Source organism: Vipera berus (assembly GCF_964194415.1).
Source record: "Vipera berus genome assembly, chromosome: 3".
Lineage (NCBI taxonomy): Eukaryota > Metazoa > Chordata > Lepidosauria > Squamata > Viperidae > Vipera > Vipera berus.
Window position 1 is genome coordinate 51,222,876 of NC_138204.1, and position 22,302 is coordinate 51,245,177.

A 22,302-nucleotide genomic window follows, 5' to 3' on the forward strand; every position below is an offset into this window, starting at 1 on the left:
CCGTTCCTCCTGCCGACGTTTGGGGAGGTTTGGGCGCTTCCCCAAACCTCCCCAGGTCTCCGTTCCTCCTGCCGACGTTTGGGGAGGTTTGGGCGCCTCCCCAAACCTCCCCAAACGTCGCGCAGACCTACCGACGTTTGGGGAGGCGCCCAAACCTTCCCAAACGTCGGCAGGTCTGCGCGGAGGAACGGAGACCTGGGGAGGTTTGGGGAGGCGCCCAAACCTCCCCAAACGTCGGCAGGAGGAACGGAGACCTGCCGACGTTTGGGGAGGTTTGGGGAGGCGCCCAAACGTCGGCAGGTCTGCGCGGAGGAACAGAGACCTGGGGAGGTTTGGGGAGGCGCCCAAACCTCCCCAAACGTCGGCAGGTCTGCGCGGAGGAACGGAGACCTGGGGAGGTTTGGGGAGGCGCCCAAACCTTCCCAAACGTCGGCAGGTCTGCGCGGAGGAACGGAGACCTGGGGAGGTTTGGGGAGGCGCCCAAACCTCCCCAAACGTCGGCAGGAGGAACGGAGACCTGCCGACGTTTGGGGAGGTTTGGGGAGGCGCCCAAACCTCCCCAAACGTCGGCAGGTCTGCGCGGAGGAACGGAGACCTGGGGAGGTTTGGGGAGGTGCCCAAACCTCCCCAAACGTCGGCAGGAGGAACGGAGACCTGCCGAGGTTTGGGGAGGCGCCCAAACCTCCCCAAACGTCGGCAGGTCTGCGCGGAGGAACTGAGACCTGGGGAGGTTTGGGGAGGTGCCCAAACCTCCCCAAACGTCGGCAGGAGGAACGGAGACCTGGGGAGGTTTGGGGAGGCGCCCAAACCTCCCCAAATGTCGGCAGGTCTGCGCGGAGGAACGGAGACCTGGGGAGGTTTGGGGAGGCGCCCAAACCTCTCCAAACGTCGACAGGTCTGCGCGGAGGAACGGAGACCTGCCGACGTTTGGGGAGGTTTGGGGAGGTGCGCGCGCACCTCCCCAAACTTCGGCAGGTCTCCGGACGGCGGCGGCTTGGGAGAGGTGCGTGCAATCCTGGAAGCACCGAAGCCTCGGCCGCGCGCAAGTCCTCGGTAAGCTCCGGGCGGTCACTTGCTTCGCGTCTCCTGAGGGAAGGGGGGGCGACTGGAGTGGGCGTGTTTCCTCGCCTGCTGGGCGCCGCGATTTGCCCGGGGAACGCGCGGGCCCCGAATGGCAGCGTGGAGCGAGGAAGCGGACAGCCAGGGCTTCCCCGAGAGCCGCGGCCACACAGGGTATTCCTGTGTATTCAGGCTTGCAAAATGGCGGATCGAGCCTCTGCTGGCGGCGGAGGCTTGCAGAACGGCGGATCGGCTTATACTCGAGTCAACAACTTTTCCCAGTTTTTGGGGGTGAAATTGGGGGTCTCGGCTTATACTCGAGTCGGCTTATACTCAAGTATATACGGTAATCAGTATTGCTTTTGTATCAAGGATATAATGGGGACTACTATATGAGTAATCATCAAGTTGAAATAATTCTTTGTGTTTTATTGTTGGCAGTCACTTTAGAACATTTTTTGCTGGACATGATAAGCAGTTGTAAGGGGGGGGAAAATTCCACTCAGGTTTCATTCAGTTACCAGCATTTGATATATGGGAACCATAAAATGATATCTGCATCAGCTCTTGATAATATGGATTTGTTGATGTCATGGTAGGCATAATCTATGTGCAGTATTTTATGACTATGCCCAAGAATTTATTGGCACCTCTTTCCCAGAATTTTTTTTTCTTTATTCTGATATGAAGCAGAAATGAATAAGTATCTGGTGTAATTTATTCATTTGACAAGCTTGCTTCCAAAGGAGAGTATTACAAAATCATTATTGGAGTGTGTGCATTGTGTAGTAGACTATTGGTAGCTCAGCTACAATTTTGAATAATTCCTTCAGCTTGGCTGTCATATTTCAACATCATTCACCCATATGTGCAATAGTCATTAGAAAAAATTAATCATTGTGTAAGCTCCATCTTAAAATATGTTGCAGCAGGTAAATTTATTTTCTGAGCATAGGGGACTTTTCTTATTTCTTAATTACCAGGGTTTGAAAAATTTTAGATTAGGGCTAGGGTTCTGCTGCGTTAGACACTGCAGACAACTCAAGTTGTTTCCTAAAATAATTGTCAAATATTTTGACAGGAGAGTGTTAGCAACTCATTAGAAGTAAACCTATTTCCTATCCCAGGAATGCAGTTGCCTAAGACTGCATAGCCTTGTCTGTAACATGCAAATAACACATGGGACCATCTATCATTACTTTGGATTATAATTTTACAGATTTCTGTCTTAGAAGAAAGCTTAGTATACTGCTGTTATATATTCATTAATACACTAAACCACTTAGGACTGGCATTTGCATTTATCCCACCTATAGGCAGCTTCTTAAATTTTGTGGCAGTTTATAGGCTATTTGGTTCAACTTCTCCATCCATATATCTTGTGTGCAGATTTAACAGAGAAAAATTGCTATATTCTCAATGCAAATCTCTTAAAACCCTGAATTTTTAAGAAGTTATAGGTAGAGTGCTTGCTATTAGCCTCAGCCATATGGGGATAATAATCTTAAGGGATACCTGCTGTATAGATTAGCTTAGATAAAATGTTAGTTACAAGGGTACTTGGCTCTTATGCCACCGCATAGCTTTGAGATATGAGTTCTGCAGTAACATTTTGTATGCATTAATGCATAGACTATGTTTTCATTGTCATGGCTTCATTTGCATCCTCTGAATCTGCACAATGTATGAGAGACAGAAATTATATTTTAGTCATTGACCAATAAAAATATGTTCAACAAAGCAAAGTTAAACCCTAATATCAACGACTACTAGCAACGATTTGTGAGCGAAGTCCCAAAGGTGCTGTCAAAACCATGTCCTCGGATAGAAGCAAACACGAAACTCCAGCAGGAATGTGTGACAAAACAGAGGTTGCTTTATTCAGCTCCAGTGGAAACAAAGTCAGTGTTGGTTGCACATCGCTCCCAACGCTTACATAGCTGTCAGGTACAAGGGCTCCGCCAGACCAACATCCGCTCACACATCCATATATTTGAAGAACTTTCAAAAGTTCTTCAAGAACTAAAGAAGCTTTTGGATGAAAAGCAAAACATCTTCAAGGAAAAAACAAAGTCCAGTTGCCTTTTGAAAAAGCACCTTTGGGACAACCATGACCTGAATGACTGAGAATCTGCATAGACATTTGTGAGCAAAGCTTACACATAATGGAGCAAAATTTTACTACTTTTAGAGAGATTTATCCTGGATGTCCAACAGACATTGCAAATAAAAATTATCAGAGTGCCCCAGAAATATAGATTTTAAAAAAAGAAAGAATCATCTGGCAGTATATATTCCTGTAGAACTGACGGTACAAAAGAACACACCTGCCCAATGTACAAATATGAATAATTCCTAATCAATGAATGATAGTGGTGTTTTCAGTGACATTGGGATCATGTTGGCTTACTTACTGGATTTTTTAAAGTAAATACACAGAATTAGTGCAAAATTAAAATCATTATTGAGATGTTGGAGCTTTGAGATCAAGAGCAAGCTATTCTCCAAAGCACCTGAAGGCAGGACAAGAAGCAATGGATGGAAACTAACCAAAGAGAGAAACAATCTAGAACTAAGGAGAAATTTTCTGACAGTTAGAACAATTAATCAGTGGAATGACCTGCCTCCAGAAGCTGTGAATGCTCCAACACTGGAAGTTTTTAAGAAGAGACTGGACAGCCATTTGTCTGAAATGGTATAGGGTTTCCTGCCTGAGCAGGGGGTTGGACTAGATGACCTCCAAAGTCCCTTCCAACTATTATTATTGTTATGTATATGAATATGCCCTTTTTTACTTTGAAAATTTTGAATAATTAACTTTGTTTAAACAACTTGGATGACTCCATTTGATCTGTTGGAAAATAATTTTCCTTCAAAGATTGCTCCCTATTTACACATTCCTGTGCACCTAATACCAATGTATTGGTTTATACTTTAATCTTTGTATAAACAATAGTGATTTTGCTTCTCACTTGGTTGAGTTGGGCAGCTTTAGAAATTGAACGAACGAATGAATATCTAGCATACTTAACTTACATAGGCTTGTTCCAAAACAGACTTAATTATATGATATGAGCTTAAATGGACTCCAGAAGATGGTAGAGGACAGGAAGGCCTGGAGGAATGTTGTCCATAGGGTCGCAATGGGTCGGACACGACTTCGCAGCTAACAACAACAACAACATGGAGCAAAATATATTGCATAACCAGGATTTTTAGATAATATTACATAATTTGCTCTAGCACTCTACTTCAGTTGTTATTTTTATCCTTTTAGGTTTTGCAGGGGGGGGAAATAAACGATGAGACTAATTATAAAATGTAAACATACTAAAGTTTTGTTAGCAATGTACGATATTTTACAAAACTAAAGAATTCTGTTTTTTGTATAAATTAGGAATCATTATATTCAAGCAAGCATATTTCCTGTTTGTTGTGCAATTAACCGCCTTCCTTTAAATCCTGCTATATGAGCTAACATTGACTTCCTGCACGTGAGATACTTATTTATCACTCCTCTTATTATTCATCAGAGTTTGCCTATGAGACAACAATTTATAGTTCAAGGAGATTAATGCAAGAACAACTAGCAAGTAGAAAACGACCAGTTTTATTTGGAATCTGTTAGTGAATTACAGTAGAACAATTTTAAATGGCCCTACGAGTCAAGGAGAATGGGCTATTAACATCCAACTTGAAAGCCTATTTAAAAGCATGTTGAAAAAGTTTATATAATGCCATAAACATAGTATAGTTCAAAATTGCAAGTAGCTGTGTTTTTTTTTCTCTTTCTAAAAGTTACATCTTTCTCTGTCCTGGAATAGTATCCTTTAAAGATGAGTAGAGAGAGATACATATTTTTATGTATTTTTTTACTCACTTTAGGGCTGCTGGTGGCATGATGCTAGTAGAATGATGTCAGAGGAGGAGGAAGAAATATTTAGCTTTTCAAGCAGATTAAGTAAAATAACAAAATCTATGTTGTCAGGTTTCTCTCTGGCTTCTGGGGGCACGGTTTTTAAGGTAACAGAAAATAGTGAGGACAGTAATAGGCTGCCTGATTTTTCTGTAACAGAAGTTCTGTTGACATGTGTAATAATACCTGACCCAAATGGAATTTTATAGCTGTTTTTTAAGAGACAGTTCACTTTACATTTTAAGCAAACTAAAAAAGGAAACGTATAATTTTCAAGAGTATCCTTTTGCTTATTTTCCTATTTGCTTATTTTTCAGGATTCATTTAGAGTACTTTGCTAAGAAATGATAGAAAAAGAACCTATGTTCTTAGTAAGCTAGGTTGCGGGGGGGGGGGAAGATTTCGTTTAATTGTTTGCTTGTAACTTGTGAGTGATTTTGCAATGCTTCAGTGAGAATATGAGTCAATTATTTGGTTTTACTTTGTGCAGCTGTTCTCCTTTCCCAGCCTGTGCTGATCTGGTGCAAGACACTGATTTCTTCTGATTTTTCCGCCATGTCAGGACCCGCCATTGTACCACGTCTTAATTAGCCTTCCAATGAAAGTTCAGCTCTGCCTTGGTTGTGTTGTCGTTAAAAAAGAAGATAATGAGAGTTTTTGGAATATCTAATAAGATTGTAGATTGGATGGTTAAAAAAAACTCATGCCTAACTGGAAAGTAAAAATAACAGCACTGCACTAACCACAAAATCTCATTTAAGGTTGCAGGTTATAACTATCACCCCTTCCAACCCTCTGAAAAACAATGCTTTTATTTTAAGCTGCAGTGGCTATATATGACACAAACTTTTGATAAGAAGTCTTAACTGCATTTAGTAAAAAGATACTAATCCCAAACCCACCTAGAAGCTGAATATAAAATGTGCAGCCCAAACATTGTAGACAATACCCCATTCTGGCCACAGTTCAACATTATTAGTGACACAAACAATATATACACAATTAACAGCATAAACATGCTTTTGACTTCAAATGATTTTTGGAATGATAGCAAGTACATGGTGAAGTATATAGCAAGTGGCAGAAGCATATAAGACCTACATGAAACTTTGGGGGATTTAATTTTTTTTTAGATATAATACATAAATGATGAACATAACATAATCCAAACAAAAGTATATGGCGTCTTATAATGATTCATAATGTCCAGCAGAAGAGGAAATTTTCAAGAGCATTCTGTTGTGACTCAGGGCCAGCCTGTGGGTCCGGCAGCCGGCTCAGATGTCTCGGATGACTCAGATGAGGGGGAGGAGGAGTGTGTGGAAGACGAACCGGCTGCTGATGGTTTGGAGGCTTCGCAGAGCCCCCAGCCGGGGCCCTCTTCTCAGCTGCGTGAGCCCGATAGTGCGGAGGATGATGACCCACAGCTGGCCCTGTTCAAGGACGCCCGACGCAGGAGGCAGTCGAGCAGGACCAAACAGAGAAAGGCTGTGGGACTCCTTGGGAGGAGGCACAGGGAGGCCACGCCCTGATCTCTAAATAAAAGGAGTGTTTGGGGAAGGGCTGGTTGCTGAAAGCAACCCTTCCGTTTGAGGATTCAAGTTCCAGTGTTTTTGTTTCTTGTTCTGTTATTTGAGTAATAAATCTTGGCAGACGCTTTCCAGCCTTAGACGCTCTCCAGTCTCTACTGTTTGAACAGGGGTTTGCCTTATTGCAAGGCCGGTAGCAGGCTGGTTCAGAACACATTCTAAACACTCCAGTCTCTTGCCATCAGACTTGTAGTTTAGAATGGGTCCCCAACCCCCATTCCGTGGAACAGTACCAGGCCACGGCATGCCAGCAACCGGTCTGTACAAACAAGCAAAACCCCATCCACGGGATGAAGGCAGATCACAAAACCACACACCCTCTGCTCTGCAGGGAAAACCTCTCTCCACGGAACTGGTCCCTGGTGCCCAAAAGGTTGGGGACCTCTGGTTTAGAATCATCAGCTAGCTGACCTTGTTTGGGCTCAAGAACTAAGCAGAGTCTATCTTGGTTAGCTCTTGGATGGGAAATCATAAGACATCCCAGAGTAGATAGGACAAGAGGACAGATGACAAAAGGCACCGTGCCATTGTGATGCAAGATCCATCCCTTATGCATTGTGATAATGTACACACGCATGCAAGAAGCAACTTTTATGTGGTACCATCCCCGTATTTGTTTTGTCATTTTGACAAATTCACCAAATTCTGCAGATGCTCCTGCCCCAAGGCTGTAGGTTAAATTGGGGAACTGGGGGGGGGGAATCATGGAAGAAGGCAGTAGCAAACCATTCTTGTGCCTCTTACTTTGATCAAGAAAAATAGCATGGTCATGCACCTAAAGTCATAAGGAATTGAACTTGACTGAGGCTTACTCCAAAGAAGCGTGCAGAAGTGTACATATATATGATAAGCATCGGTGCCGATACATTTGTATTACTACATTCTGGTTTTATGCTGTCTGTTTTCTCGGAATCTCAGGATATGTAGCCACTCCCCAATACCTTCATAATAATCCTGGAAGGTAATTTATGCTGAATTGTTCTAAAATCATCAAGTAGTTTTAGGGCTAGATTTAGTTTTACCCTGGATTTCCACAATCCAGCATTTACTAGCATTGTGCTGGCTCTCACTTTAGCCTAGCCCTAGGATAATGACCTACAGATAGAAAAAAGATAAGATAACCTTTATTGTCATTTTTGTTGCTTTGGATATTACCTTAAAATAGTTTAGTGCAATAGAAAATGTCTTGCTTTTCTGTTGGGAAATGAGATGAACAAAAGTTTGTGTTTTTTGGCTTTACTTTCTAGCCGGAAAGAAAGATAATGTAGCATAATTTATAAAATAATGTCCATTAAGCACACACAACCATATTCTCAGTTGAAATATAGGGGGAAAGTATATACAGCCATCTCTACTGTGGCTTTGTCTTTTGCACTTCAGGAATGGAGAGCCCATCATCTGGCAATAGGCCTAGGTCTCTTATCAGAACAGCTAAAAATAGCTTTGGCGGGTGGGTAGTTAGACACGGTTTAGAAGAAGTAACCATTGACAAAGGATTAAGCTGTTTTTCTTCTTCCTTCTCTTCTGCATTTCTTCTCATCCAGCATATAAAATATTAAATCTGTCAGCCCTCCAAGATAAGTCAGATCAAGAATAGGCACTACAGGGATTCTAGGAATGCTATTTTATTATTGCAGAGAATATTAACAGAATCTTGAAAGTCTGTCTGAAAACTCTATTATCCTCTTTTTTAAGGACAATACAACCAAGGGAGAGCTGTCTTGACTCTCTTTCTCATGTTTTCTCATACAGTTTGTCAGGGCTGAGTCATTTCATGTCTCCCACTTCGGTCTCAAGGCCAGAGTAAAATTTCCCAATAAAATCTTTCTGAGTGTTAATGGGGGGGGGGGGAAGTTATGGGAGAGAGAAATGTAGAAGAAAGAGCAAACGGGGAAAAATAATCCTAGTATCATCTGTAGCTCGGGTATAGGATGAGCGTGAAGATTCGTTCTCCAAGCTTGCGGGATGGTTTCCGAATGTTTCATTACCAGGCTAGGTAACATCTTCAGCAGAGTTTAGGGGATGTCTGTGTCAATGCTCTTCTGTTTATAAATAAGGGCTTCAGGTGGTGGGAATGTCAAGTGAGGGTCTTGTGATGGGTCTTGTGGGAGTCAGGTGGGAGTCATCACAGAGAGGCTTGTGATGGGTCTTGTGATGGGGAGATTACTTCAGGTCATGGTCATTGGAAGGTGAACTGCTGAGGGGGGGAAGAGGGGGCTTGTGTGGGTTGGTTATCGGTTGGTGCTGTGTCTCCTGTTGGCTGTGCAATTAAATTGGATTCTGAGGGGTTCATAGGCTGATTGTAGATCAATATGTCTGTTGATGGAATTGCTTGTGGAGCACCAGGCTTCGATGAACTCAGGAGCGTGGCGGGTGATAGTGTGGCTGATGATTTTAGTGTTGCTCCAATCAAACTGGTGTTGTTTGGTGTTGTGTGGATAGCAATTAAGGATTTGGGATCATGGTGTTTGACTACCATGGAAGAAAGTATGTTTTTCCTTTAAGATATGAGTCCAGCTAGATACTGAGTAGTTATCAGCTTGGTCACATGGCAGAGATAGAGGTGTAGCCACTGTCACTCAAGTTTTTTTCTGTAGGACAAGATACTGTTCTGCAGGAAACTGGAAGTGGTGTGTGTAAGTTTGAGATCAAGACATAAGGTGGGGCTGCCCTCAATATTGCCTTGCAGTATGCTAGCCCAAGCTGTTGGATCTCACTACCAGGTTAGTCATAGATTTACCCAAGGCTTCTTGTTCTGGGGGATTTTGGTTTGCCTTTGTTGGAACCAAGGTTACCACAAGCCTAACATATAGCAAACCACATATTAGAGCATGTAAGACATGATTTGAGGAGAGGGAAGATCAGCCTAAATCCTATATAGTTCGAACACTTTCTGATTTCTATGGAACTGGCTGGTGTTAACAACGTCTTTAAGGAGGGTCTGCCTAAGTTATGGATCCAGTGGTTTCCAGATGACATTTGGGGAATTACCTGAGGCATTTCCAGGCAAATTTTAGTTGAATATGGAATATGAAGTTAATATAGTTCTTGGCAAGATTTCATCTAAGTGGCTTCTCCCTACGTGCCAGTCCAAAGGGGTTTCTCAGTACTGAGGAAGTCTGGAAGATGAAGTGGAACAGGAGAGTTCTGGAACAATGCTGGTGAACGATAAAGAGTTAATGTGACTGAACACAGGTAGAAATTAATGACAATAGGAACAGCAAAGTATTAATATTTCTCAGGACCTTAGCACGTTATGGACTCGTTTAAAGTAACTCAGACCATTTTGGGGGAGTGGAAAATAAAACAGTTGTTGAATGTGATGAATTTGCAGAACATTTGGAGAATAAAATAATTCTCATTGATTCAGATGTGGACAGTCGCTAGGCAAAGTCCTAAGAGATGGCAGGCAATATATTGAAATATTATTAAGACTATCAGTCTAAAGAAAATGGATAGAGTTCTCTGCAACATCACTTACCACCTGCGGACTGAATCCCTAGATAACCTGAGAAGAGGTTGGATGATGTTAACACTTGACTATTTCCAAAAACTTGGGCTAAACTGGAGATGCAGGTATGGTTCTCTCCTGATGTCTAGAGGTTGTTAGAGTTTGGATGGGGAGAAACTTAAAATCGGTCGCAGCACAATAGAATGGTAAGGATGTGAAAATCAAGTGATTCTATTAAAATTTCATTTTGATCCTGGATAGCTCAGTGGTCTCCAACCTTGGCCACTTTATGACTTGTGGACTTCAACTGCCAGAGGAATTCTGGGAGTTGAAGTTCACAAGTCATAAAGTGCCCAAGGTTGGGGACCTCTGGTGTATGTAGCTCATCTCTCTGCACAGCAGCTCTCCAGTGTATATACTTCTTCTACACATAGCTTCAGCTGGAAGTACAGATAGAAACTGTGGCCTGAAGGGCCTTTGCACGGTTCCATCTGGTGTGCCAATTGTGGCTTTACTACCAATGGATTTCCGAGTAGGAACTCAAGGTACTGATCATTCAAGTCCCTTTTATAATTCAAAATCTGGATATTTTCAAGACTGCCTTCCTTGAGTGAAACCTGACCATCTGATGAAATAAAAAAGGCTTGCTGCAGAATTTCATTATTATGGAGTTTTAGGTGAGAGTTCTCTGCAGTGCTGTCCCTTTCTCTGGAAAAAGGTGCTCCCAGAAGTGAGCATGGCCATTTCCCTACAATTGTTTCATTCAGAAAAGCTATGAAGACCTAGCTTTTTAGCGGGGGCCTGTGGGAAAACGTGATAGATTGAATTGGTGCTCATAAAGTGGTGCTTAGTATGTGGTGGAAGATTACGATTAATCATATTGTGCTTAATATGATTTAGGGTTTTTTTCCTGTTAATTAGTATATCTGTAAACAAATTACCATGAGGAAGATTGTAAGCCACTCAGTTTTTACTGCTTCACCAGTGCTCTTTCCCACTCTTCCTAGGTGTCAGATATTAATTTCTTTACATTCATAAGCCAAAATTATATTTAAGAAGTTTCTTTGCTCTTTATAATGCAAAAGTTAGTTATTTTGCTGTTTAGTAACAGTAGCTCTCCCTCTCCTTTGTAAACACAGTAGTTCAGAATGCCATGCCTTACCTGTTGTATATATTTTTTATTTTTTTATTTTAATTCCATTTATATCCCGCCCTTCTCCGAAGACTCAGGGCGGCTTACAAGCTTAGCAGTAGCCTTCATTCTATGTATATGCCTGCTTATTAGGGCTTTCACACATACCCCAAGCGGCATTATTACAAAGTCAGCTTAATTGCCCCCAACAATCTGGGTCCTCATTTTACCTACCTCGGAAGGATGGAAGGCTGAGTCAACCTTGAGCCTGGTGGGACGTGAACCTGCACTAATTGCAGGCAGCTGGTGTTACTTAAGGAGGCATTAGCCCACTGCTCCACCAAGGCTCTTATATTTGCAGAGATTAAAAAATAAAACTGGTTAAGAAAGGCTAGCACCAGATAAGCAATGGAAAAGTTCTCACCTCATTGTGTTAGACTCCCCTTCGGGAGATTAACGACATAAAGAAACAAGTCTATGGAGATTCTTAATCATCCAGGTCATGGTTGTCCCAAAGGCGCTTTTCAAATGGCAATTGGATTTTCTTGGTCTTCTTCCTTGAAAATGTTTCACTTCTCATTCAAGAAGCTTCTTGAACTGAAGAAGCTTCTTAGATGAGAAGTGAAACATTTTCAAGGAAAAAAAAACCAAGAAATTTCAGTTGCCTTTTGAAAAGCACCTTTGGGATAAAGGAACAAGCTGATTCCAAATGCAGATTGGCTAAGGCCTAGAATTCGAATTTCTTAAAGATGAATTGTGGGTCAAACTCGTGTCAATATCATTAAGCAGAAGCTGCCCTTTTCCACCAGCATGTAAGGGATAATAGACAATGTGGCTGAACACATTTGGAGATAATTCATTGGAAAATACTTGGACCTGGAAAATACTTGGAGCAGGAAAATGACATTCAAGTTCTGACTTGACTATCAAGGTCAGTGATGATCTTGGCACATTCCTATTAGGTTATGTTTTGTCCATAAGCAGGTTTGAGCAAGTTTTAGCTGGGAAAACATATTATGAATTCCAGTGAGGAAGTTTTCTGTACTTACCAGCAGAAAAAAATGTCTGTCCTGCTTCACAGAGTTTTGTGGTGATGATGATGATGATGATAGCAAATAAAGAAGAGAAAACCATATCTCTGTGGCGTGAACTACTAGGGAAAAGTTGATTTGGGGAGGTTGGAAGAAAAATAAATGTGTTAATTCCTTTAAAGGCTTAAGAGACATATTTTCAGTATTTTGGGGAAGGGGGGGGAACCTGTCCTGCTGAAAGTTGATGTTTTTGCTCCTGACATTCAGCAGCCTGATCTGAGAGAAGAGGGCCTTGGGCTTCAATAATTGTGACCTACCTCTGCTCAAAATGAAACTGCTGATAGCTGAAGGACCCTGTTATCTCTTCTGCAGAAGACTTGGTAGCTCAACAGACTGAGGAGGTGTTCCAGAGCTATGCTTTCCATCGATACCAGCAGGAGCAGGAGCTAACTGAGGGGGATGTGCCAGTTGACCCAGAAATTGCCGCAATTCAGCAGGAGCCAAATAGGCAAGTACCACAGGCTCTTAAACGTTTACTTAGTCTGTCTCCATGTTCCAATTTAACCAGTGTTTTTTTTTCATTGTGCAGCACCAACAGTCAGGTGGGTCGACGCTTAGCTACCATTGCTGATGACATCAATGCACGGTATGACAAGGAGTTCTCTGAGATGCTGAAGTCCTTGCAGCCTTCCAGGGACAATGCGTATGAGTACTTCACCAGAATAGCCTCCACGTAAGTGAGACCAGGGCCCTCAACCAGAGTTTGATGCATATGGCTTTTTTTAAGGTTGTGGTTGATGTTAACCTCTCTACTGCTTGTGCAATGACAAGAATTCCTGGTGGTAATGCAAACCAAACAAATAACAAAGATGGAGCAGATCAGAATCACAAATATTGTGTTTTTTTATTTCCATCTGGCTTAAGGTGTTCTCACAATTTGATATACCAAATATTTTTTTAAAAAAATATGCTAATTACTACCTTGGTGCCAAAATCCAGCCCCTAATTTAATCATATGCCGCTGTCACTCAGGTAACACATATTCTCTGTAAAGGACTTTTGAGCCTTCAGGAGAATTGGAGGGATCTTCTCTGTCACTCACAGCATCTCTTGATACAGGAACCCTTTATTGGATTTACTACTGTGTTAAATGTAAAGGCAATTGGCTCTTCGGTTAAAGTTTTGTTTTAAAACCTTCTGAATATAAGGCCAGCCTTGTGGCATCTTATAAAAACATTCATGTTTGAATGTTTGCATTCATGTTTACTGGATGTTTGCATTCATGTTTATTGGAATCTGCAATTCTGTGGCCTCTGGCAAAGGTTCCCACAGAGCAAAGGCTATGTCAGATCTTCCCCTATGAAGGTGAAGAGAAAGGATCAACTTTGGGCAAGGTGCTGTGACTTCAGAAGCTGTCTCCCAGCCTCACTGAAGCTATATGAGGCCAGTTCATCCCCAGAATCAGATCCAGGATATATCTGTCATCTGGAGCTCCTTGCAGGATGGGGTCCAAACCAGATTGGAAAAAGAGGATGGGATCTTCAATCACACAGAGTAGTGGCCACCATCTTGATTCAGGGCTGGTGGCTGGGGTACAGCAGCAGGAGTAGACCACTGACCTGCCTATAAGCTTGCCAGATGTGTTATCTTAGCATGGGAAAGAGGATGCCCGGACTCCTCTTTTCTCTTCAGGTTCTTAGGCCATCAGAAGTATCATGAAGGCAACAAAAACCATTATGAACCTGGAGATTATAGTGGCAGGGATACCCAGACAAGAGGCTGTATGGAACTCCAAGGTGGTTTTTAGAAAAGATTTAGTCACAGTTTTCTCCTCCGTTTCTTTCTTTCCCTTTTATTTTTATTAAAGAAAGGAAATGACAAAGGGTAAAAAATCACCAACAGAGAGAAAACAGTGTCAATGTATACACATGCATCTTTACATTCACAAACATCGTTTTCCTGTTCCATCTCAAGATCATTTAACTTTCTCTTCTGTCCTCTTTTCTTGCTCTCCCCTCCTTGGGAAGCCAAGTTTCACCGTTTTGCTGCCTTCAGGTAAACTAGGCACCAGGTAAACCAGCACCTATTGTGCTTTCTCTTTCCTCTTTTTCAGTTGCTGTGTATGGGAACACTCTCCGTGCTATGTCTGCTAAGTTTCCAGCCGCACTCAAATTCTAATGTTGCCTTATAAAGCTGGTTTTTAAAAATTGGACTATCAGAATCATCTTATCCCATCAGATAGCTAAAGATTATTTCCAAGCAACCGTGCGCCAAGTTAAAAATGAAATATCTATAGCCACATGCAAGCACAGGTTTAAAAAATGATGCTGCCCAACTTCATGGTGGCAGAAAAAGCCTTTATGAAGCAGAAAGGAAGGCCAGCTTCTTTCCCACCCACACCCATCCCCCGCCCCACAGTGGGATAGCCAGATCAGAACTGATCCTGTAGATTTAAGTATGTGGACGTTTATGGAGATTCTCAGTCATCCAGGTCATGGTTGCTCCAAAGGTGATTTTTTAAAAGGACTGGACTTTGTTTTTCCAGTGGGCAGGCAAAACATCAAAAGGGGGGGGCAGTTTCACTTTGCTATTATGTTTATTATTTTATTTTTATTTTTATTTTAATCCCATTTATATCCCGCCCTTCTCCAAAGACTCAGGGCGGCTTACAAGCTTAGCAGTAGCCTTCATTCTATGTATATGCCTGCTTATTAGGGCTTTCACACAAACCCCAAGCGGCATTATTACAAAGTCAGCTTATTGCCCCCAACAATCTGGGTCCTCATTTTACCTACCTCGGAAGGATGGAAGGCTGAGTCAACCTTGAGCCTGGTGGGATGTGAACCTGCACTAATTGCAGGCAGCTGGTGTTACTTAAGGAGGCATTAGCCCACTGCTCCACCAAGGCTCCAATGTTCAGCAACCTGTGACCAGAAAGGCAAAGCAAAAGATGTAATGACAGATATTTCGTATTTTTCCATCATTTTATAGGGTTTGCCCCCCCTTCCTTGCTTAGGGTGCTGAGCTTTTCCAAAAAAATTAATTTGTCATTTCTTTGTCCCCTTAGAAATTGGTAAGAACGTGCACTGCTTACATCCAATGATTTGTTGCCAAATTTTGGGGTTGGGATTCTGTAACATTCCAGGGTTGTCAAGCAAAGGGATTGTGGGTGGCAGGTTGTCCAGTCTGAAACAGATCTTTGTGTTTAACTTTTCAAAAACCATTTGAAAAAGCCTAGAGATTGAAACATGTGGCATCTCAGCCTTTCTCCTAGATTTATTGTAAGAGCAAGTAATAGGAAATGGGGCAGGAACATTAATGTTCATTGCCTTGAGTTTTATATGTAACAAGATGGAATCAAAATCTAACCATCATCATGATTATCATTAGTCTGGGAAGCCCATCAGATTCAGAGGAAGGTGGTTTACACAGTGTTTCACAACTTTACGATGAGTGGGACTTAGTTGGCTGGGGAATTCTGGGAGCTGAAGTCGAGTCATTGTAAAGTTGCTAAGGTTGAGAAATACTTCTTTAGAAAGTGCACAGGTACACATATAACACCTGTCAGCAGTTCCTTAAACTGCACAAGTGTTTTCCCAGGGTCAATCTACGGTCCTTCTTCCCGTTAGAATATTAGCATGAACAAGATATTAGTTGCTGTGATCAAGGCATCTGTGTAATGCCTTTCCTGAAGCAGCAAGGAACTGAAAATCTGTAATTGGAACTAACCTTCTCTTCCCCAGTTTGTTTGAAAGTGGCATCAATTGGGGTCGTATAATAGCCCTGCTGGGCTTCGGCTACAGGATGGCAATCCACGTATACCAGCATGGGATAACTGGTTTCCTGAGAAGAATTGCACATTACATGGCTGAATTTGTGCTACACAATCGCATCGCACGATGGATTGCTCAGCAAGGAGGATGGGTAAGTGAACTGAAGAACCATTTTACCTGAGTATACTTTGAAATATATAAATTATATGAGCCTCTAGTTCAGGGGTCTTCAAACCTGGCCCTTTTATGACTTGTGGACTTCAACTCCCAGAATTCCTCAGCCAGGCACGCTGGCTGAGGAATTCTGGGAGTTGAAGTCCACAAGTCATAAAAGGGCCAAGTTTGAAGACCCCTGCTCTAGTTTGTACAAGGTCTCCTCCATTTAGGCAACTGGAATCTATTCTGATGGGCAGTAACAATCTAGGGCTTCCAGACGCAATGTGGAAGCATAACATCCTACTTGCTTCCTTCAACTGAAGAGGCCAAAGAAAATTCATAGCTGCTCTTGGCAGGAATTTGAGCCAGAGACCTTTGGAACCTATGAAGCAATCTTTTCAACGGCATTGTGTGATGGAGGCTGTCCAAGATTGATTGATTGATTGGCAGTTGGGCTGATTGCTTTGCTATAATTTATATGCCACTCAGTTCAAAAATGCTCCAAGTGGTTTCCAGGAAGGGCATTCCTAAATCTATCTGGGGATACTGAGCCAAATATTTTCTGTTTCTAAAGATGCATTCTGCCTCTGGACCATTATGCAAAACAGCTAAGCAGACAGTAAAATAATACATGGACCTTGATGAATAATAGTGAAGAAAGGCACTGTGGATGGTTAGCTTTCTTCTAAGACCCAAGGGTATACTTTTTAGTTCTTCAGATACTCGGGTCCCTTTCCAGAATTACTCTTTTGAAAGAACATGCTGAGAGAAGATCTTAAAACAGCCTTCCACAACTTGATGCTTCCTCTCTTTGGGATGATAATTCCCACCGTTCACAGTGAGCAGGCTGATGGCAGTGCTTTGTGTTTAAAACCGACACTTCTAGATAGTACCAGGTTGGAGAAGGCTAATACAGAATTGGATCTATAACAGTACTCTTCTGTCTCTAGGTGGCAGCACTGGACTTGAGCAATATTTATTTGAAATACATGATGATAGTCACAGGCTTGATTTTGCTGGGCATATTCGTTCTACGCCGTTTCTGCAATCAATGACAGGAAAAGAAAATGCTGCTGGTTTCTTTGCATAAGAAAGCAAGATCCAAGAAACAACAACAGGGAAAGCGGTGCATGTTACCAGCTTCTATTCTACCAGGACATCTGTTTGTTTATTCTCTGCGTGGTGATTCCAAAGCAAAAGAGCCTGTAGTTTAGTTAAAAGAAGAGTGGAACCAACCATGCGGCAGAATTTACTGCATCAAGAGGCCATTGACCAGCAACTTCATGAGCAACTTCAGGCAGGTACTCGTGGTATTGCAGATGAAAAAAATAGATGCGCTTTCCTCTGCACAGTCTTTTTAAGAAGAACACAACCTCTTAAGAAATCATTCTCAGGACTAATTGAATTCTCAATCAGCTGAACTTCATCACCATAGAAAGAACATTGGAATGTTCCTTGATCTGTGCAGATCAGTTCTGAGCAGTTCTGCTTCTTATGAGCTAGAGCAGGGCTGAAATAATTTGAGTAATTGTAGAGCTCTCTGAATTTATCTGAGAATCACATGCAAGATTAGATATGAATATGTATCTAGATATTCCAGAGGAGAAGAGAAAAAAGTGGTAGCTACATTATTTGATTGGCACTTTTTCATTCACTTGACAATTGCTGTCCTACCTTAGTTGTAATAATGGGCAGAGTAGCTCCTCTTGCTTTGAAACAATATTGCAATGAGACTTCTGAGGTGAAGAGAGTCAGCTGCTTGTAAAGAAATGAGGCCTGCTTCTGTTCAAAGGATGGTTCTCTATTTCCCTTTTGATTAACTATGATTGTGGTTCACCTCAATGGTGGATGTGCATTTGGGAGTGGGTGACAATCGTTAAATCTGTCTTACACAAAGGATGGACAAAATGTGATTTCCTGCTATCATAGGAGCCAGAATCTCTGCTTTCCCTACTGGAAAATGGGCAAAATCCAGTTAGGTTGAGCAAATTTTAAGGCCATTTCCTATGATGTTAGTGAGGCTTGCTTCTAAGTAAATATATAATCAGGCTGCAAACTTGTGTTGATTTCAGTGAGAAATTGAATATGTGCTAAAACTTACATTTAAAATTGGTGGAATATATACAAATGCTTAACATTGTTTGGATTGCGCTTAACTGAATTCCCCCTTGCCAGGTTTCATGAAAGATCTCAATGGGAGCACAGAATTCTTTGTACCACAAGCAGGGAAATGTGTAAAGCTGAAATTTTCTGCTCAAAATAATTGTGTTTTTTTTTAATCTTGTGGGGATTTTTTAAAAAAAATTTTAAAAAGCCAAAGCTAATTCTGCTATTTCTCTTCCAATACTCTCCCAAATGTTTACTTTGTATAGCTTTTTTCTGATGCTGAATCTCATTTTGATGTCTAAGATAAAATTACTACTACAGTTGCAAGAAAAAGTATGTGAACCCTTTGGGATTACGTGGAGTTTTGCATGAATTGGACATAAAATGCGCTCTAAACGTCATGTAAGTCACAACAATAGAAAAACACAGTCTGCTTAAAATAATACTACACAAACATTAGCTGTTGTCATGTTTTAATTGAACATAAGATGGAAACATTCACAGTGCAGGGTGGAAAAAGTATGTGAACCTTTGGACTTAATAACTGGTTGACTCTCCTTTGGCAGCAATAACCTCAACCAAATATTTCCTGTAGTTGCAGATCAGACCTGCACAACGATCTGGAGTAATTTTGGACCACTCCTCTTCACAAAACTGTTTCAGTGTAGCAATATTCTTGGGATGTCTGGTGTGAATCGCTCTCTTAAGGTCATGCCACAGCATTTCAATCAGGTTGAGGTCAGGACTCTGACTGGGCCACTCCAGAAGGCGTATTCTGTTCTGTTGAAGCCATTGTTTTGTTGAATTACTTGTATGCTTTGGGTCATTGTCCTGTTGCATCACCCATCCTCTGCGGAGCTTCAGTTGGCGGACAGATGGTTGTACGTTTTCCTGCAAAACGTCCTGATAAACTCTGGAATTCATTTTCCCATCAATGACAACAGTCCCTCCAGGCCCTGAGGCAGCAAAGCAGCCCCAAACCATGATGCTCCCTCCGCCATGTTTTACAGTGGGGATGAGGTTGGTGTGCTGTGCTTTTTTTTTCTCCACACATAGTGCTGTGTGTTTTTCCCAAACAACTCAATTTTGGTTTCATCTGTCCACAGTATATTTTGCCGGTAGTGCTGTGGAACATCCAGGTGCTCTTTTGCAAACTTCAAACGTGCTGCAATATTTTTTTGGACAGCAATGGCTTCCTCCGTGGTGTCCTCCCATGTACTCCATTCTTGTTTAATGTTTTCCTTATTGTAGATGTGTCAACAAAAACATTAGCATGTGCCAGAGATTTCTGTAGGTCTTTAGCTGACACTCTAGGATTCTTCTTTACCTCATTAAGCATTATGCGCTGTCCTCTTGCAGTCATTTTTACAGGACGACCATGCCTAGGGAGAGTAGCAACAGTGCTAAACTTTCTCCATTTGTAGACAGTCTGTCTTACCGTGGACACATGAACATCAAGGCTTTTGGAGATACTTTTGTAACCCTTTCCAGCTTCATGCAAGTCAACAATTCTTGATCGTAGGTCTTCTGAGAGCTCTTTTCTGCGAGGCATGGTTCACATCAGACAGTGCTTCTTGAGACCAGTAAACCCAAAACAGGTGTGTGTTTTTAAAGGGCAGGACAGCTGTCAGCAACACATCTAATATCATCACACTGGTTGGAGTCAAGGTTGGCTCACTCCTGGCTCCAATTAGCTCTTGGAGAAGTCATTAGGCTAGGGGTTCACATACTTTTTCCACCCTGCACTGTGAATGTTTCCATCTTATGTTCAATTAAAACATGACAACAGCTAATGTTTGTGTAGTATTATTTTAAGCAGACTGTGTTTTTCTATTGTTGTGACTTACATGACGTTTAGAGCGCATTTTATGGCCAATTCATGCAAAACTCCACGTAATCCCAAAGGGTTCACATATTTTTTCTTTCAACTGTATGTCAGGAAAAACTGACATTTTGGTTACAACTCTGTTCTCTTTCCACGCTTTATAAAGCCATAACTCAATGGTGAAACTTGAGTAGTTTTTCCTGCCATTCAGTTACCAAAAATTCTTAAGCAGATGACTTGAATATAATAATATTTTTTATATTTCTGATTTTTTAAAAAAGATACTCTGAGGTTTTCCTGAATGCATATGTCAATTTATTTTTAATACTGAAAAAAATAGTGGTTTTCAGTTTAAAGAGTATCGGTCTGAACCTGATCATAGTCTTAAAAGAATAGTCATAACAAAGGATAGATAAATACATCTATTTCCTTTTCATGAATCAGTGTTTGAGGATTTCGGCAATCTTTGAACTTCTTGTGGCGGAAGAATAACCTAATATACTCATTTTAATGCACTTTTCTTCTTGTGTTTTCCTTAAAAACTATATTCATATCTTATCCTAATATAGACATTTTTGTGTGCACATCTCCTTAATATATACATTTTATATGATTATTTTTGAATTGCAAATTGTATCTCAAAACTATGGAAAAGTGCAGATTGCAGTATGTAGATTTATAATAGTGAGCCTGATAAGTTCCTATACTAATTGAAAAAATTTCTCTCTTATTCCTAAACATGTCACTGTGCCATGTTTATCTTATACCTGCTTACTTCAAAGGATGTCCCCTTTTTTTGGCTGGAGCATACCGACAGTCTTTCAATTCTGGAACATAATCTTTAGAATAAATTATTTCCAGAAATTCTTTCTAAATGAATACCTTCTTAAGCCCTTCATGTTTGAATGGTTCAGCATAGTAACTTAAGATGACTTATAGTTGGGGATTCAAGCAAATGTTTCTTGTAAGTAAGACTTGTATGATGGTCATAATTACAACCAGAGCAAATAGAATGCGCAGTTAATGTCACTGGTTGATCTGAAGCGTGCTCACCAGTTTTTCACCAGTGCATTGAGTAGGGTTTTTTTTCTATAGTCCACAAAACCACAAAAGTACTAAAGCAGTTACTGATATATAACAGTCCAGAGCAGAGATACTTGGGAGAGTATTGGGAAAAAAAACCTTCCTTAATATTAGGATCAACATTGGGATCTGCTAAGTACTTGAAGCATCTATTGCAGTTAATTTTGCTTCCTCAGTGCTGCAAATGAATTGGGGGTTTTTTCCTCAATAATTTCTTTTGAGGTTCGGGTCCAAGGGAAATCAAGGCCTGCATCACTGAAACTGACCATAGTCAGGAGGTGAGCATCTTTTAGCCAGGTGCAGTTATCCTTGACATCTAGGTTTCTGGTCCTCCAGTTGATTAATTTATACCAAGCAGCAAAGTTTCTCTCTCTCTCTCTCTCTCTCTCTCTCTCTCTCTCTCTCTCTCTCTCTCATGTCAAAATAATTTGCCTAATTTTGACATGATAATCCTTACCTTTGCAAGCAAGAAAAGCAACAGGAGATCTTGCTCTTCTGCCTCGGGTGACAAAAGGTTTTGGGCTACTGCTTTATATGAATGAGAAAGTGAGCCCCCACAAATGCATAAATAAATAAAAAGAGGATGCCCAATAAGATTTGCGAAGCAAAGCTGGATTTGACTTCCAAGGACATTTTCCAGAAGCTTGACGAACTCTAGTTGACTAATGCAGGCAAATAATTACATAGAATAAATAAATGCCTAGCTGCAGAGAGGCTTAAAAGAACATTTGCCTTGGTGCATGAAATGTTCTTGTGTCCATCTTTTATCCTCCCCTGCAAGTTGGAAAAAATGTGGGTCTCATTTCTATTGTCTTCATGGGTATTATGCCAGAAGTTTAATAAATACCTGTGATGGTCCAATTGCCTCTTACTATATAGCATGGTGCTTTCTTCTGCCTTTACTAGCTGTGGATCCTTGGGACATCACTTTGCCAGATGTCCCCCAGGAAAAGATAGCATGTGGCTTTTTAAACATTTCATTATAGGCATAGCTGTCATGGAATCCCAGGACCCTTCCAAAAATTCTGCTGCAAATTGCAAAGTACACAAGATGCTCTAGCCAGGCTTATTGGTTCTGCTACCCAATCTGAACTGAAGGGCTGCCTTATATCATCTCCCGGTCTGCCTGACCTGCTAGGAAAAATCATGGTGGTTCTCTTGTAAGAGAAAATTATCTGCTG

The 22,302-nt window shown here is 41.4% G+C and overlaps 1 protein-coding gene across 2 annotated transcripts in view; it reads left to right on the forward strand.

The window, feature by feature from the left end:
• The window catches only part of BAK1 (BCL2 antagonist/killer 1), a 29,330-nt gene extending 10,712 nt beyond the window's left edge, over positions 1–18,618 (forward strand). For both annotated transcript variants that reach the window (XM_081323582.1, XM_081323581.1), the window contains exons 3-6: positions 12,551–12,686; positions 12,768–12,911; positions 15,922–16,102; positions 17,058–18,618. In XM_081323582.1, the coding sequence (XP_081179708.1) occupies positions 12,551–12,686; positions 12,768–12,911; positions 15,922–16,102; positions 17,058–17,162 (566 nt within the window). In that variant the 3' untranslated portion in view covers positions 17,163–18,618. The remainder of the gene's footprint in view (positions 1–12,550; positions 12,687–12,767; positions 12,912–15,921; positions 16,103–17,057) is intronic.
• The last annotated feature ends 3,684 nt before the right edge of the window (positions 18,619–22,302 follow it).